This window comes from Strongylocentrotus purpuratus, unplaced genomic scaffold, assembly GCF_000002235.5.
Source record: "Strongylocentrotus purpuratus isolate Spur 01 unplaced genomic scaffold, Spur_5.0 spur5_scaffold_14, whole genome shotgun sequence".
NCBI lineage: Eukaryota > Metazoa > Echinodermata > Echinoidea > Camarodonta > Strongylocentrotidae > Strongylocentrotus > Strongylocentrotus purpuratus.
Genome location: NW_022145599.1, coordinates 14,023,608 through 14,037,677, shown reverse-complemented (window position 1 = coordinate 14,037,677; position 14,070 = coordinate 14,023,608). Strand labels below are relative to the sequence as shown.

The 14,070-nt window shown below is 37.6% G+C and overlaps 1 protein-coding gene across 1 annotated transcript in view; it reads right to left on the bottom strand.

Annotated features, from left to right (window-relative positions):
- Window positions 1-9,745, bottom strand: part of LOC589927 — a 52,642-nt gene extending 42,897 nt beyond the window's left edge. Inside the window, exons 1-8 of the mRNA XM_030984256.1 lie at window positions 9,632-9,745; window positions 7,555-7,887; window positions 6,249-6,362; window positions 5,467-5,580; window positions 3,648-4,082; window positions 2,351-2,770; window positions 1,517-1,933; window positions 234-656 (exon numbers count right to left, since the gene is read on the bottom strand). Coding sequence (XP_030840116.1) covers window positions 234-656; window positions 1,517-1,933; window positions 2,351-2,770; window positions 3,648-4,082; window positions 5,467-5,580; window positions 6,249-6,362; window positions 7,555-7,887; window positions 9,632-9,731 — 2,356 coding nt within the window. The 5' untranslated portion in view covers window positions 9,732-9,745. The remainder of the gene's footprint in view (window positions 1-233; window positions 657-1,516; window positions 1,934-2,350; window positions 2,771-3,647; window positions 4,083-5,466; window positions 5,581-6,248; window positions 6,363-7,554; window positions 7,888-9,631) is intronic.
- Between the last annotated feature and the right edge of the window lie 4,325 nt (window positions 9,746-14,070).

The following is a 14,070-nucleotide window of genomic DNA, read 5'->3' as shown; positions in this document are numbered from 1 at the left end:
TCTATCGATGTGAGGTACATTAATAATCGAATATTGTTTTGTGAGTCCAACACGTCAGTCAGAAAAAACTTTACTTTTGTTTATACATAATCCAAGCTGTACATGAGAACTATCAACTACACACAATTACCAGATATAAATTAAAATCTTAGACCTGGTTCGGAAGGTATGGGACACAACTGCATGGATTACTGACTCAAAGTAGAATGTGCGCATTTATAGGCTAGATTTACCTCTGCATGTTATTTGGCGACATCCGATGAGAACTGCCTGAGAAGGAATTCCTGATAGTTGAAAATCGATTGAAGGCGAGGCCCCTTTTTGAATTTCTACACAGACATAATTGAAATCAGAACACGTTGGTCCGTCTCTGAGATCGATGTTGACTGCAAGGTTAGATATGCCAGCAGGGTCGCCAGCAGTTATTCCTGTAAATCCATGAACACTCGAGACAGGAGAGGTGAAGGTGTCAAAACGGTTCCCGGAGCCGTCGGAGTTGCTGCTGAGGAAGGAACGCACGTCAATGAGACCAGAGCCGCTTACGCTACCAGCTCCCGCAATAGACAATAGAGTGATGTCTAACATCACCGGCTGAAGCCTTCCTTCCAAGACATCCCCTGGAGTTACAGCTACTGATGTACTTGAAATCTCCACTCCTACAACCGACGAAATTAAAAAGGAGATTACAAAAGTATCAAACATTGAAAAGATTATAGTGTACTCCGATACATGCTCCGGCAATATTTGTCATGCGCATTAGGTATTCTGCCATATGTATAGGGTTTGATTATGAGTTACAAGTGGGTTCTAGATTAGGTTTAAGGGTAGGGTTTTTGTCAGGTCCAGTGTCGGGTCCTGATTAAAGTTATGAATTTGGTTAGCATATGATACTTATCGCCAAAGCATGCAATATGCAACTGGAAATATCATTGGTGTATTGTACGAAAGTTTCGTAGTCAACACAAAGTGATTTATTATGTAGCCTATAGAAAAATTGCAGAGAAAAATTTGTTTGTTAATGGTATGTAAACATTGGAAAAAACATTTTATTCTTATATAACTGCACTCCGAATACCACATGTAAGGTAATACAATGATATTGGATTAAGAAATAAATAAATAATCAATCATTTAATGAAAACAAACTACCGCATCTTTTTCTAAAAATAGTTAGATATTTTTGATAAAAACCTATTTATTTCCAAGAGTCGTTTTAAGTCAAAGAAAATCAAATAATGGTTGGCCGCCATCCTTATCTTGCATTTAAATAAACATCAATGCAAAATTGTTACCATAGGCCCACCTCCCTAGTTCACTCTTCTTTTAGTTCAATATTTTCAGTTAACAATTTAAACTGCATGAAAGGTATTTGAAACATGGTACTTATTTTCTGTTCTGGTATTGAACAATATAATTTACGTTTGTTAGTACCATTTATATTTCGGTAAACATTATAAAATATAAACATGTGAAATTTGAAACAATAACCTGAAACTGAAATTATTTTTGCTCATACCTCTGCATGATATCGGCGTGCATGCTATCAAAACACTGGCAGAGGGTACTCCTATCAACTCAAAGTCTGTATTTGTGCCCTTGGCAACTTCTACGCAAAAATGACTAATCTCTGAACAGGTTGGACCGTCCATCAAGTTCCAGGAAGCCGTTACACTTTCGAGCCTTGCAGAAGCTCCAGCTCTGAGGGTAGTTCCAGATTGGGCTGTACTTAGTACAGTCGTGGTCTCTTCCAGGCGGGTACCTAAACCGTTTGCGACTACACTGCCAAAAGTTGTTATCCGCCATAGGTTAGCCCCTTCAGCGGTTCCACCGGTGCTTTCTGATGTCAGATCAACATGGAAGACTATATCCTGACTCTTTCCCTCCAGTAGAGCACCGGATAACACGCTGACAAGTGTTTGTGTTATCTCGACACCTATCGATAACGTGAACACAAATTAAAAATATGGTCATTGGAGATGATTGTGTTGGTAAATTAACTTGCTGCAGTTTTGAATATCAGCTGTACGTAGACAAATACGGTAGTGATTGTTCGAATTGAGACAAATTAATAAAATGGTTGGTATCCGTAATCAGTTTACCGATTATTATCATATCCTAGTTCCTGTTCATTTCCGTCTCTTTGGAAATACATACCAAAGAATCATAATAATAATAATAGCTAGTTTTTATATAGCGCTTTTCAGGACCGAAGGCCCTCTCAAAGCGCTTTACAGAAATATATATATATTATTACCCCGGTCATCGGATTCAGGCTTACCCGCACACAATGTATGCATATTCTCCACTCCCTGGGGAGCATTCCATACATTTTCGTTACTTTATTTCTCACCTCTGCATGTAACTGCCTGGCAGGTGACGAGATTAGAACCACCGGAAAGACCGAAGTTAGGGATAGCTAGGCTACTCTTTGACACTTCTATGCAGATGAACGGGTAGTCATCACATGTCGCAAAGCCACTGCCAAGGTTCACTTCAAAAGAGAGATCGGAAATGGTACTCCGTGTTCCGGCGTCTATTCCTACTGTCCCTTGTGTGCCGCTTGTGGTCACAACGGTCTGTTGAAATCTGCTGCCAGTCCCAAACGAGTTGTCGCTACCGAAGGCGGTGATGCTCCATAAATTGGAACCGCTGACGCTTCCAGCACTAGGCTCGGAGTCCAGCTGCACATCGAAAGAGACTGTCTGTCCAGATTCCCCTGCTTGAAGGTCTCCAGATGAAATCTGCACAGTCGTATCTGTTATTTCCACACCTGTAAAGAAATAAAAATAAAAATTCTTAAAGCCAGAACATGTTAGTACAAATAAGATTTCAGGCAGACAGCTGTTAACTTTCATAGGGATAAAGCTGCTTCTAATTTCACCTGTATTGGTCTAAATGTTCATTAACCGGAAATGTTTTGTTTCTATTGAAGCTCGTTCAGATATGACCCTGGAAAATCGCGTTGTCTTTGTTTAATATATACGTAAAGTGCAATACGCTTTACATTGCTGAATCATATAACATATAAAACAGCTCAGAAAATGACAATGACATTTAATTCTCATGAGCGTCAGAACATGACGGATACCGGCGATATATAAATAACCATATTATTATTACTATGTCACTTACATTGAGGTATTGGAGAAGTTTACAATCAGTACTTTGTTGCGCGCACTTGTTCCGTCATTTACTTTTTAAAAATTCGGTTGCGGCCGTTTTGTGGTGGTTTACTATCTCATATCTGAACAAGCCTTTATGGTGTAGATGAACTTGACGAAATCGTTACTGCGCGAAAGGAAGTTGAATGATGAATTGATCTACGCTTGTTTGATCATAACGATCGCAAGTAGATGTTTAGGCAATATAATTCCTCCTTTATTACGTAGTGTAATTGCTTCCCAAGAATAATACGTCATCGGTGCAGTGCCATTTGTATGCTTGTATACTTTCCATCAATGTTCGGGATTAAAAACAAAACAAAATCAAGTGAATTCCAGGAGAATGAAACAAACGACGGTTTTGTTTGTAGATATTACATCTCCATAAAAGGACGGGGAATATATTCAACGCAGGTTTTTACTTTTCAATTTATTAAATTAAAGAGGAAAAAACAGGTGTACCTTACAATTCACTTCCAATCTTACCTCTACAACTTATGGAGACACAACCTTGGAAGGAGTCTGGGTTACTAGCTGTGAGTTGGAAAAAAGGTGATGAACCGGTATTTCTACCAATGATAGCACAAAAGAATTCCATATCAGAGCAGACTACACCTCCAGGCACTGACACTTGAAGAGCATTTAGACCAGAGATGGTGGTTGACGCCGGAGGTTGCCAAAGAGTGATTTCCTGCGCAGTATTCAGTAGAATTCGTCGATTAGACGTTGTGGGACCAGCGTCGGGGTCAGACGTAAAGAAGGCATCGACAGTCCATAGCTGCGATGTACCAGCCCCACCCACAGAATACGTTGCCAAGGAGGATGGTGCAAAAGTCAAATCGAAGATCACCGCAGGAGTAAACGACCCCTCATAGACTCCATTCGACACAGATACAGTTGTTGAGTCCACGATAACAATTCCTGTAAAGAAAAAAGAAAAGAAAATGCGGTCAGATAAAAACTAACTTCGCTCATAAACAAATACTAAACATACATGTTTTATGTCTTATTTACATAGACAGCGCATGGGAAAGTAGATAAATGATGCGAAAATATCGTTCGATTTTGTTTATCTATCTTAGACAGTTTCTAAATTAGAATGGTTTCCAATTATCACATGATAAGACTTCATCCATTGATTGTTAGATTCTATTTCGGTAACAATAATTTAACAAGTAAAAAAGTAATACATGAAGGTAAATCACAAATGTATTTAAATATGGTATAGAGATCAAACTTAAAAGGAATGCATTTTTGCCAACTGTGTCATTTTTCCAAGTTTCTTTGGGGCCCCCCTCCCTTAGGGACGACAACGCCTGTGTGTGATCATAACATGTTACAATAACATTATCATCTTTAAAGCGAGCTGAATCTTCGTGTTACCAAAACATAAATATGATAGCCCATTTCAATATCAGTTACTATGTCTTTAAATCTCACTTTTCCTCGTTGTGGTCTTATGAACCTATACAATCAGAAAATGTAATATTAGTGTAATGAAAGGATATTCGATCATGAAAACATAATCAAATATATTGATACAAACGAAATATACAAAGACTAAGATCTTTAAAGCGAGCTGAATCTTCGTGTTACCAAAACATAAATATGATGAATAGCCCATTTCAATATCAGTTACTATGTCTTAAATCTCACTTTTCCTCGTTGTGGTCTTATGAACCTATACAATCAGAAAATGTAATATTAGTGTAATGAAACGACATTCGATCATGAAAACATAATCAAATATATTGATACAAACGAAATATACAAAGACTAACAAACCATTAACAAGGAGAAGGAAATATCTACAATTGCAACAAAAGAGAAAGAGAAGCTTTTTTGTTTTTTTTCACATGCGTTTTAACTCTCTCTGTAAAGTTTCGTCTTTTATAAGTTAGGCTTTTCTTTAACTCTTTCTATCTCTCTCATGAATGTACAAAGAGATTATATGAAAATGGAATGTTTATTTGTTTAAATGTCAAATATATTATTTACCTAAAAATATTTATTAAAAGGTCATGTGTATGAACCATATTGCATTTCCAAATTAGAAATCTAATACCATGTTCACTTAGGCCATTATTGATTATACCAACAAATTGTTAATATTTAAACTTATTTGATGAAAACACAACCTATGAATATATCGGACCCTGCCTTTCAGGATATATTTTTTCTGTTACTAATGTTTATAAATTCTAAGACCATTAATTTCACTCTAAACACATATTCATAAGCACATCAGTCAACATCATTGGAATTTGAATTGGAACATGGAAAACCGGTCAAAGGAAATACTAACCTGTCTCACAGTTAGTACCAGTATAACTGTCAGTGCAATCGCAAGAATACCTGTTCTCTCCGTCCACACATGTCCCACCATTCATGCAGGGACCACTTCGACATTCATCGGTGTCTGAAGTTAGATGGGGAGAAATATCATTGGGAGAGATCAAGTTACACATTTCAAAAATAAAAAATAAAATAACAAATCAAAATTTGACTTTAGTTGACGTTTCATGTAATATTTGAACAAAAATTAGAAAAATAAGGTTTAGGAAACACACAGATCGTGCGTGCTAAAGATACATTCAAAGTTATGTAGTCATGAATGTCCACAAAGATGAAATAGTCTGCAGTGAACGGGAAATGTGTAGATATGTTCGGCGGTAACCAAAGAAGACATGGAAGCCATAATGGTTTTCCTACCTAGCAACAACAATAATGTATACATTTCTCATTCTGACTTTTAAAATACAATTATTCGTAACAGGTGGATGAAATAATTGTTAACGAATATTTGTACATTACGAAAATGTTCTATTCAAGAAATACTTTAGGTTAAACCCATACAAGGGTGTCCTTTTGTCCAATGGACGGGCTTTCGTTAAACTTTAATCTATGCTTACTTTAGTTCAGTAGAGATTTAAACCGTGGCTGAGACCGTGGGTAAAATAGAACTTTTATTTTTCAATTAGGCCCATTCATCTTCTTGAGAATTATTTAAATTTATTTAAAGATTTTAATTTTAATTGTTGTTGCACAGTCTACCCGACTTTTAATACTAGATGCAAATATGCTTACCCTCCTGGCAGTTTATACCAGCGTAGCCTGGTGCACAGATGCACCTATAGTCTCGGATAAGGTCAATACATGTAGCACCATTCATACAAGGAATTGAGTAGCAGTCATCACGGTCTGTGGACACATTAAATGAATGGTAAATATTAAATATATCATTTGTTTTAAACAAAAGGATAATTATGTTTATCAGGAACATTAGTTGTTTCATCACAACAGACAAACGTGTTTTGACTTGTGAATTCAGTTGGTGGTGCTCTCCGTCTTAACTGTTTGATTACAATTTAACATCGACTATCAAATAATGAAGTGTGGTCTACTCGAGCAAATGCGTTGACATTTCGATGCATATCATTTTAATTCCGAAGATATACGGTCACTAATGGGTGTCCGGTATTAAGACGCGTCCATTATTAGTTTAAGTGACCATACAAGGGATTCTGCTCTCTGTATGTGGTGTCCAGAAACGTCTTGTTCATGACGAAAACATAGGTTTTGTTCTATATTTGTATTGACCTTGGTGTCATTATATTAAGATTTCATTATTCCCAAATATAATAATGATGATGATGATAATAATATTAATATTAACAATAATACAAATAATACTACTACTAATAATGAAATAATAATGGATCGTTTTATAGCGCACATATCGACCACGCCAGGTGCTCAAGGCGCTCCAATATTCCCCCAGCTCTGCTACGCTACCCTCACATCATTCAAGGAAATCTTTCCTACCGGTACCAATTTAACACTTGGTTGGAGAGTGGTGAATGTAGATTGATTTCTGGCCGCAGGACATTAGTGACGCTGCGGGACTCGGAACGCGAACCATTGGTCAACAGTCCAACGACGTATCCACTAGACCATGACACTTCTACGTCGTCGTGTGTAAGAACCAAATAAACAAACTTCACCTTGATCAAAATATAACAGGGGGGACCCAAGGTGTTACCCGAACAGTGAGAGCCAATAAAACGTCAAAGAAATTTCAACATAGTCATAATTATGTAGTTGTAGTTCTACTTTGATCATAGTCCAGAATCTGGCCTGTTCTGTTCTCTACAGTATATCCCCTACACACTTGATTCAAGCCGCCGAAGATGGCGTTATCAACGAACTCAAAATTATGCTCACGAGCCCAGCCTGAGTCTAGTTCGAGGATTACGCCATCTTCGGCTGGTGGGGCAGGTCGCATTGCCGATGTGGTGGAGGTCAAATTGAATAGGCCAGATTCTGGACTTCTGTGATCAGCAGGATTGTTTTGTGCGGGGGAAAGGGGGGGGGGGGGGGGTGATGAACTTACCAGCACTGATCTCGAGAGTGAAACCACCACTAAGGATTGTCTTATCTGTGAAGATCTCTATCCAGTAGTTTGAACCAGCATCTTCAAAAGTTAAAGTAGGCTCTGTCAATCTGTCGGAATCGAACGCTCCTGCGTCACTGGAACTGTCAGCAACGACTCCCGCTTCCAACCAGAATGCATCCTTGTTTGGTTCGATATCATGCGACACGAAAGTAAAGTTGACCTCGGTAGCACCTGGAAATCTGAAGTTAGCTTGACATTCAAATCTGTTTGGTAGTTGATTTGTGGTAAAGGTCCTCACATACTCGTAGGTGTGGCCAAACGGGCACAACTCTGTAAAATTGGGAAGAACAAAGATGACAAGTCACAAATAATGTCACGGTCGATCACGCAGTGTAGATAATAAAACAACAAACATCGTTTCCATAAATAGTTCTGCTTGTGTACAATGAAGTGGTACATGCATGTAGATGCATTTAGAGAAGAATATTAAGTTAACATATAAAGTGCTTTATTACTTCATTCTAATGTATAGAATGTGTGATTCTTAACCTAAAAATGCCTATTTCAAAGAATCCAAGGGTTATAGTCAACCGGAGTGTATCTGTTATCTTTGTTTTTCCTTGTTAAGAAATATGTAATTGAAGAGTGGAAGGGGGGGGGGGGGTGGTGGCTGCGTTTTTAACCTTAAAATTGTCCCCAAAATACCCTGCTTCTGAAAGCGTTGGCCTATAATTCGTTTTTTGTCCCCGAGTCCCAACGAAAGCTGCAAAGCCCTGCCCCCTTAGTTCTGTTAAAGGCGTCCAGGGTCTAGTCAGTTCACAAAACATGAATATTTTCATTTTTCATTCAAGAAATGGGTATCATCACGGCACTACTTCCACGCACGAATGAATGAGGATGATACAGGTTTTTAGGACCACTATTCTGTTGAATGTAGTAAGCGCATCTATTTTGATACATTTCTGCGATTTAACTGACAAAGAAATGAAGAACTGTATAATTTCACGTGTGTCTTCTTTTTTTAGTAATTTGATAATGCATAATGAAGAACTGATTTGATAGGTTGTGTTCGGTGGGGAAAAGATAGATATAGTAATGATATTAAGTATGAATGGAAACATAAAAAAAGTATTGTAGGAGGTAGAATACCAATACGAACTTAAGCCCTTGTGACAGGTAAAGTCATATTAATTTCAATAATTGACATAAAACCAAATGAAAGCAACTTGATTTTTTGATTTTTTTAAAACAAAAAGACGTCGTTAAATTAGTTGGTTCTGTGAAGAAAATTGAAGTACTGGTCCGTTAAGTACTTGTAGAAATTTAGGTGATTTTTTTTATCTCAGTGTCTCAACAAATGGAATACAATATCGGCCTAAGGAACTTGACTGGCCGGACTTGGTCGACACATAATATATTCGACCATTTTTCCCGTTTTTATATTGATACAGTTAACCCGTTGACGAATGGAATCGCAATTTACTTTTCTTAACTTCAAAACTTTCTTAAGTTTAATCTGATAATACTCAAGCTTTGAATAATTCGTTTCTTTCATCTTTTGATTTTTATTTAAAACCAACTTGATATTGCGATGGACTCGTTTAAAGGTTGTTTTTACCTGTTAAAAATAAGCGTCGATCAGATATATCGTGGCTTTTTATGATGACCTCAAGAGTAATACGCAGGGGCGGATCTAGCTTTTTGCCAAGGGGATGGGGGGGGGGGGGGGGTTTGACCCAGTGGCGGATCCGGGATTTTCCAAAAATCGCGCCGTTTTACTGTTTTACTTTTTCTTCTTTTTTCTTCTTTACTTGGCCGCCCAAGGGAGGGGGAGGGGGGGGGGGGGGTTTAAACCGCCGAAACCCCCTAGATCCGCCCCTGATTCACATTTCTGTATCTAATAACTTAGAGCTCACTGAAAATGCGCATGACCTTGTCGTGCGCACATGCCATTCATACTCATGAAGAAAAAAAACGCAGCCGGCTGCCTACCCCATCATATCTGAACAATCCTTAATTACACAATCATACTCAATATCTATGTGTATAATTATACGCAAAAGTATCAACTCACGGACATCTAGTGGTACTTCACAGTTTCTTCCTTGGAAAGCTCCAACACACAGGCACGTGTATGCATCTGCGTACTGATCGCCACAGGTAGCTCCGTTCATACAGGGTCCGGAATCGCATTCTAAAACAGAACAAACAAACAAACATTAGCAAACTTGTTATTGTGCACATGTCAAGGCATCCACAAAGGAATATTATTACCATGGCTTTAGCCCAACTGCACTAAAGCGCTAAAATGCGCTTAACTACACCTTGGTGGAGAGTGGGAAATGTATAATTAATATCTTGCCAAAGGACACTAGTGCCGTAGCGGGACTTGAACCGCAAACCATGTAATCCACAGTACGGTGGAGTTATCCACTAGACCACGCCACTGCTACAATGGCGCTATTAAATTTTTCCTCCTCTATCTTCTTTCATCCTATCATTTTGCTTGTAGATTATTCTGGAAATTGAACATACATGTACTAAAGCAAGAGGGTATAACCCAAGCAAAATATGAACAAAAGCACCTAGAACTTAATTATGTACTTTTAAACTGTTTTGAAGTTAAGGAGAGTAACCACAACCTTCTTCTTAATTTAGACTATCAATCATAATTATTATAGGAAAATACCTTCTGTGATTATTCTACGAGCCCTTTGTTAAAGTTTTCCAAGGTTACTTGTAACTGCATACCATTGACTTTAACAATAAGGGTTATAATGTTGTTCAATTGCTTTCTTTTAAGGCACAAGAGGCAATTGCTATTGGTGGTGGTGGGGGGGGGGGGTATGCAGTGTATATGTTGGTAGAATCTCGTGAGCTTACACAAAAAATGGATGAGGCCACAAATAAACAAGTTCGATGAATGAATCAATTCATGACATTTAACAAAAAAAAAAAAAACTGACCGAGAGCAGACAAACTATACTGTAAGGAGATCATAAGCCTTCCCGTGTTCTATTATCGTGAACTAATTTGAGAAATATAAGGGATGATGCCCCAAGGTAACATATACTATGTATATGAAACCACTGGGATGTAAAGTTGTAGAGCACACATCTTTTTCATTTTGCATCTTATATCTTTCTTATGTTCATGGTACTTAATTTGCGGGTTTATGGTACATCTCAGTTATTGATGCAGGGCTGTACGGTGATAGATAGTGACACATGACGTTAGAAAGTTAAATGCTCTATCATCACAGAAACTACCCATCTAAATAACACAAAGTTCATTGCAGTTAAAATACTGGAGTATATAATAATGTTTCAGATTTGGGTAACGTTATTTACTGTGCCACTTTGTATATCGTATCAAACAACGATCATCATAAATAAGTATAGATACACCGGAATGTACATATCTACAGCATGGACCAAAAGAAAACTCAATATCATGTGACAATCAGAACTATTGAATAGCATACCTGAAGAGATTGGAACAAAAACAATTCATTTCGTACCCTTTATTCCTTACAAAAAGGTACCAACATGTAAGGCTATATCAAACTAAATTCTATGAAAATTTAAGATACAGTAGTCTCTTGCTACTTCGTTCAAAATACAATATACACTTTTCTGAGTGTATGAGATTTCTCTCCATTTCACTTCAATTCTAACACCTAAATTTCTTTTATAGATTCAAGTTTCAATTGTTCATCTATCGCATTAACATACATTGCATTTGAACTGAATATGAAATACAGAATAGGCCTGCATTGGTGACTTTTTATGTCATTACAACAAAGAAACACTTTTTGTTGAAGTTGTAATTGTCAATGGTGAATTCATGCACTGCTATATAGTTAGAAGGATCAACGGGAAACATATTAAATAATGTAATTGAGCCACGAGCATTTGAGGGACGATTACAGGGAGCACTTTTAATACCAATAATAGTCACGAGACCCACACCAGACCAACAACACACCGACCAAGAATTTACATTACGAGGAATGGCTAAAAATCAGTCAGTTTTGTGTCCGTTTGGCGGTGTGACTGGTGTATTAATCAATCAAAAAGATCCTTCGAAAATACATACCGCCAACAGCAGTGACTTCTGTCAAGAGTAAAGTGGACAAGATGAAGAAGAGAAGGACCGGCATCTTGAGAGACGTCTTCATGGTCACAGATGGTTATCTGCTACCCTTTTGACCACTGGTATTCTTCAATAATCTGTCTAAAAAAGCCTTTAACAATAAATTGAGTTTGTTTTGTACACTGCCAACACCTAAATAAAAATTGAAATCCTGTTCCGCTTATCTCGTTTAGGGTTCCGTATCGCTTAAAAGACCCTCACGTTAATAACTTCAATTTCATAAGCTGATAGCTGCGACGCAATCGGGAGTTGAGTTCATCGCGACAACACCCATTTGCCCCAAATATCTAGCCAATCAAATACCCCCATTTCATGCGTCACCGGGCCGGGGTATGATTTTTTGCTATTGCGGGGGTGCATTGTTATTAATTTCTATATGAATTATTCGATCAGCATACCTGCAAGCCGCTCCCAGGCTGTCATCTATTGTGTCTTGCCAACTTTCAATAGAGGGATATACGGTCTGTTGACCCTCTAAAGAAATCAGTTCGCGAGAGGGTTCACCCATAAAAAGTGGTAATAATAGGCAAAAAGTGTTTATTTCAATATGTTTATTTGCTATATGCACCCTGTGATAGTTCTTTTGGCTGTATACTTTATGACCCTATCTGTCCTTGATCGTCACCCTGAACTATTGACGTGGGCACTAGTTTCGCAAGAGAAGCATAAATTGTGCCTTTGTTAAACATGTTCATCCCTAACATTCACATACAAACTATTAGTCAAACTCTCTGTGCTTTTGCCTGATGTATTCATCCCTAACATTCATATATAAACCATTAGTCAAACTCTCTGTGCTTTTGCTTGATAAGTTCATCCCTAACATTCATATATAAACTATTAGTCAGACTCTCTGTGATTTTGATGAATACGGTCATCCCTAGCATTTATATATAAAACTATCAGTCAGACTATCTGTGCTTTTGCTAAATACGTTCATCCCTAGCCTTTATATTTTAACCATTAGTCAAACTCACTGTGCTTGTGCTATAGTACGTTCATCTCTAGCATTTATATATTGACCATAGTCAAACTCTCTGTGCTTTTGCTTGATAAGTTCATCCCTCCTAGTATTCACCCCTCCTAGTATTCACATAAACTGTTTGTCAGACTCTCTCTATTCTTTGTCTATTTATCATTGTGTGAACTTGGGCGATTGAGACAAGATAGTTGACAGTTTAAAAGTTGGGCACATTTTCTTCTCTGGAAATTACCATCCCTGACGAGTAGGCTATAACATCTTTTCCTCATCATCATACATGCTTAACTAGTCTATTTATAACCTTTTTGAATAGCCCAGTCCATGATGCATTTCAGTAGAGTTTATCTGTAGGAGACGGTATTAACCAACCTATGTTATCTTTAAGATTCATTTTTATTGTTATGTTCTGTATCATAACTCAGCTTTGATAAGTAATGTCGACTAATGATACTCAAAATTTGAGGTAAGACAACCTGTTTGCAACAGTCTAGACCTACTACTACGACTGTTTCTTTCCTGTTGATTTTCTTTCCAAATAGATCTTTATTTTAAGGCGGATTCCATCTCTATTCGCAGTAAACGCTGCTTCAATTAAAGCAGAGGAAAGCTAAGTTTAGAAGTTGTAATGTGTTTAGGGTTGGATTGCTATCATATTCGGAATGGGACACTTTCATGTGCATTGGTGTCCAAATGATCCGGAATTCGTACCAGTACTTGCTTCATGTACCAATAATGTATAAGCCGAACCCTTATTTCTGGTCGCGTTGTAAGGTACACATAATATTTTCTAATCAAAGGCGTTCCGGATGAAAAACCATCATAATACAATCTGATACGTGACTGGTACCAACATCATGAAAAGAAAACGACCTGGCACGTTCACAACCGTACTTTTATATATAGGGTGTCTAAAAAAAAGTACAACGAAGAAACTTACTTTCAGGAAGCAATAACCATGTTTTTAGATACTCAAATCGCCACGACATCGACGTTGATTTTGAGTCAAATAACTTTACGTGACTTAATGTACTTCATATCTCGTGGTAAATTAATGCGGGATCATAATTCTGTACATTTGTGATGTTCACCTTAGGTTTTCATTAAGTGGAGCTTTTACAGTGTGATTCAGAAAAAGGACAATTTTGTTCGAAGAGTACATGTACTTCACAAGCTTTACTGCTACCATATTATGTTAGGGAACCTAAATTACAAGCTATGCTTTTCCTGGGTTTCCTCCACAATACAGCAAGCAATTGTCGTCTGAGACTCAATTGTTTAAACATATTTGTGGCTTACACCCAGTAAATAAGATCAATTGAACGATCTGTAATTGAAAAACAAGTCAGAAAAAATCTTGGAACCAGCGGGATTTGAAC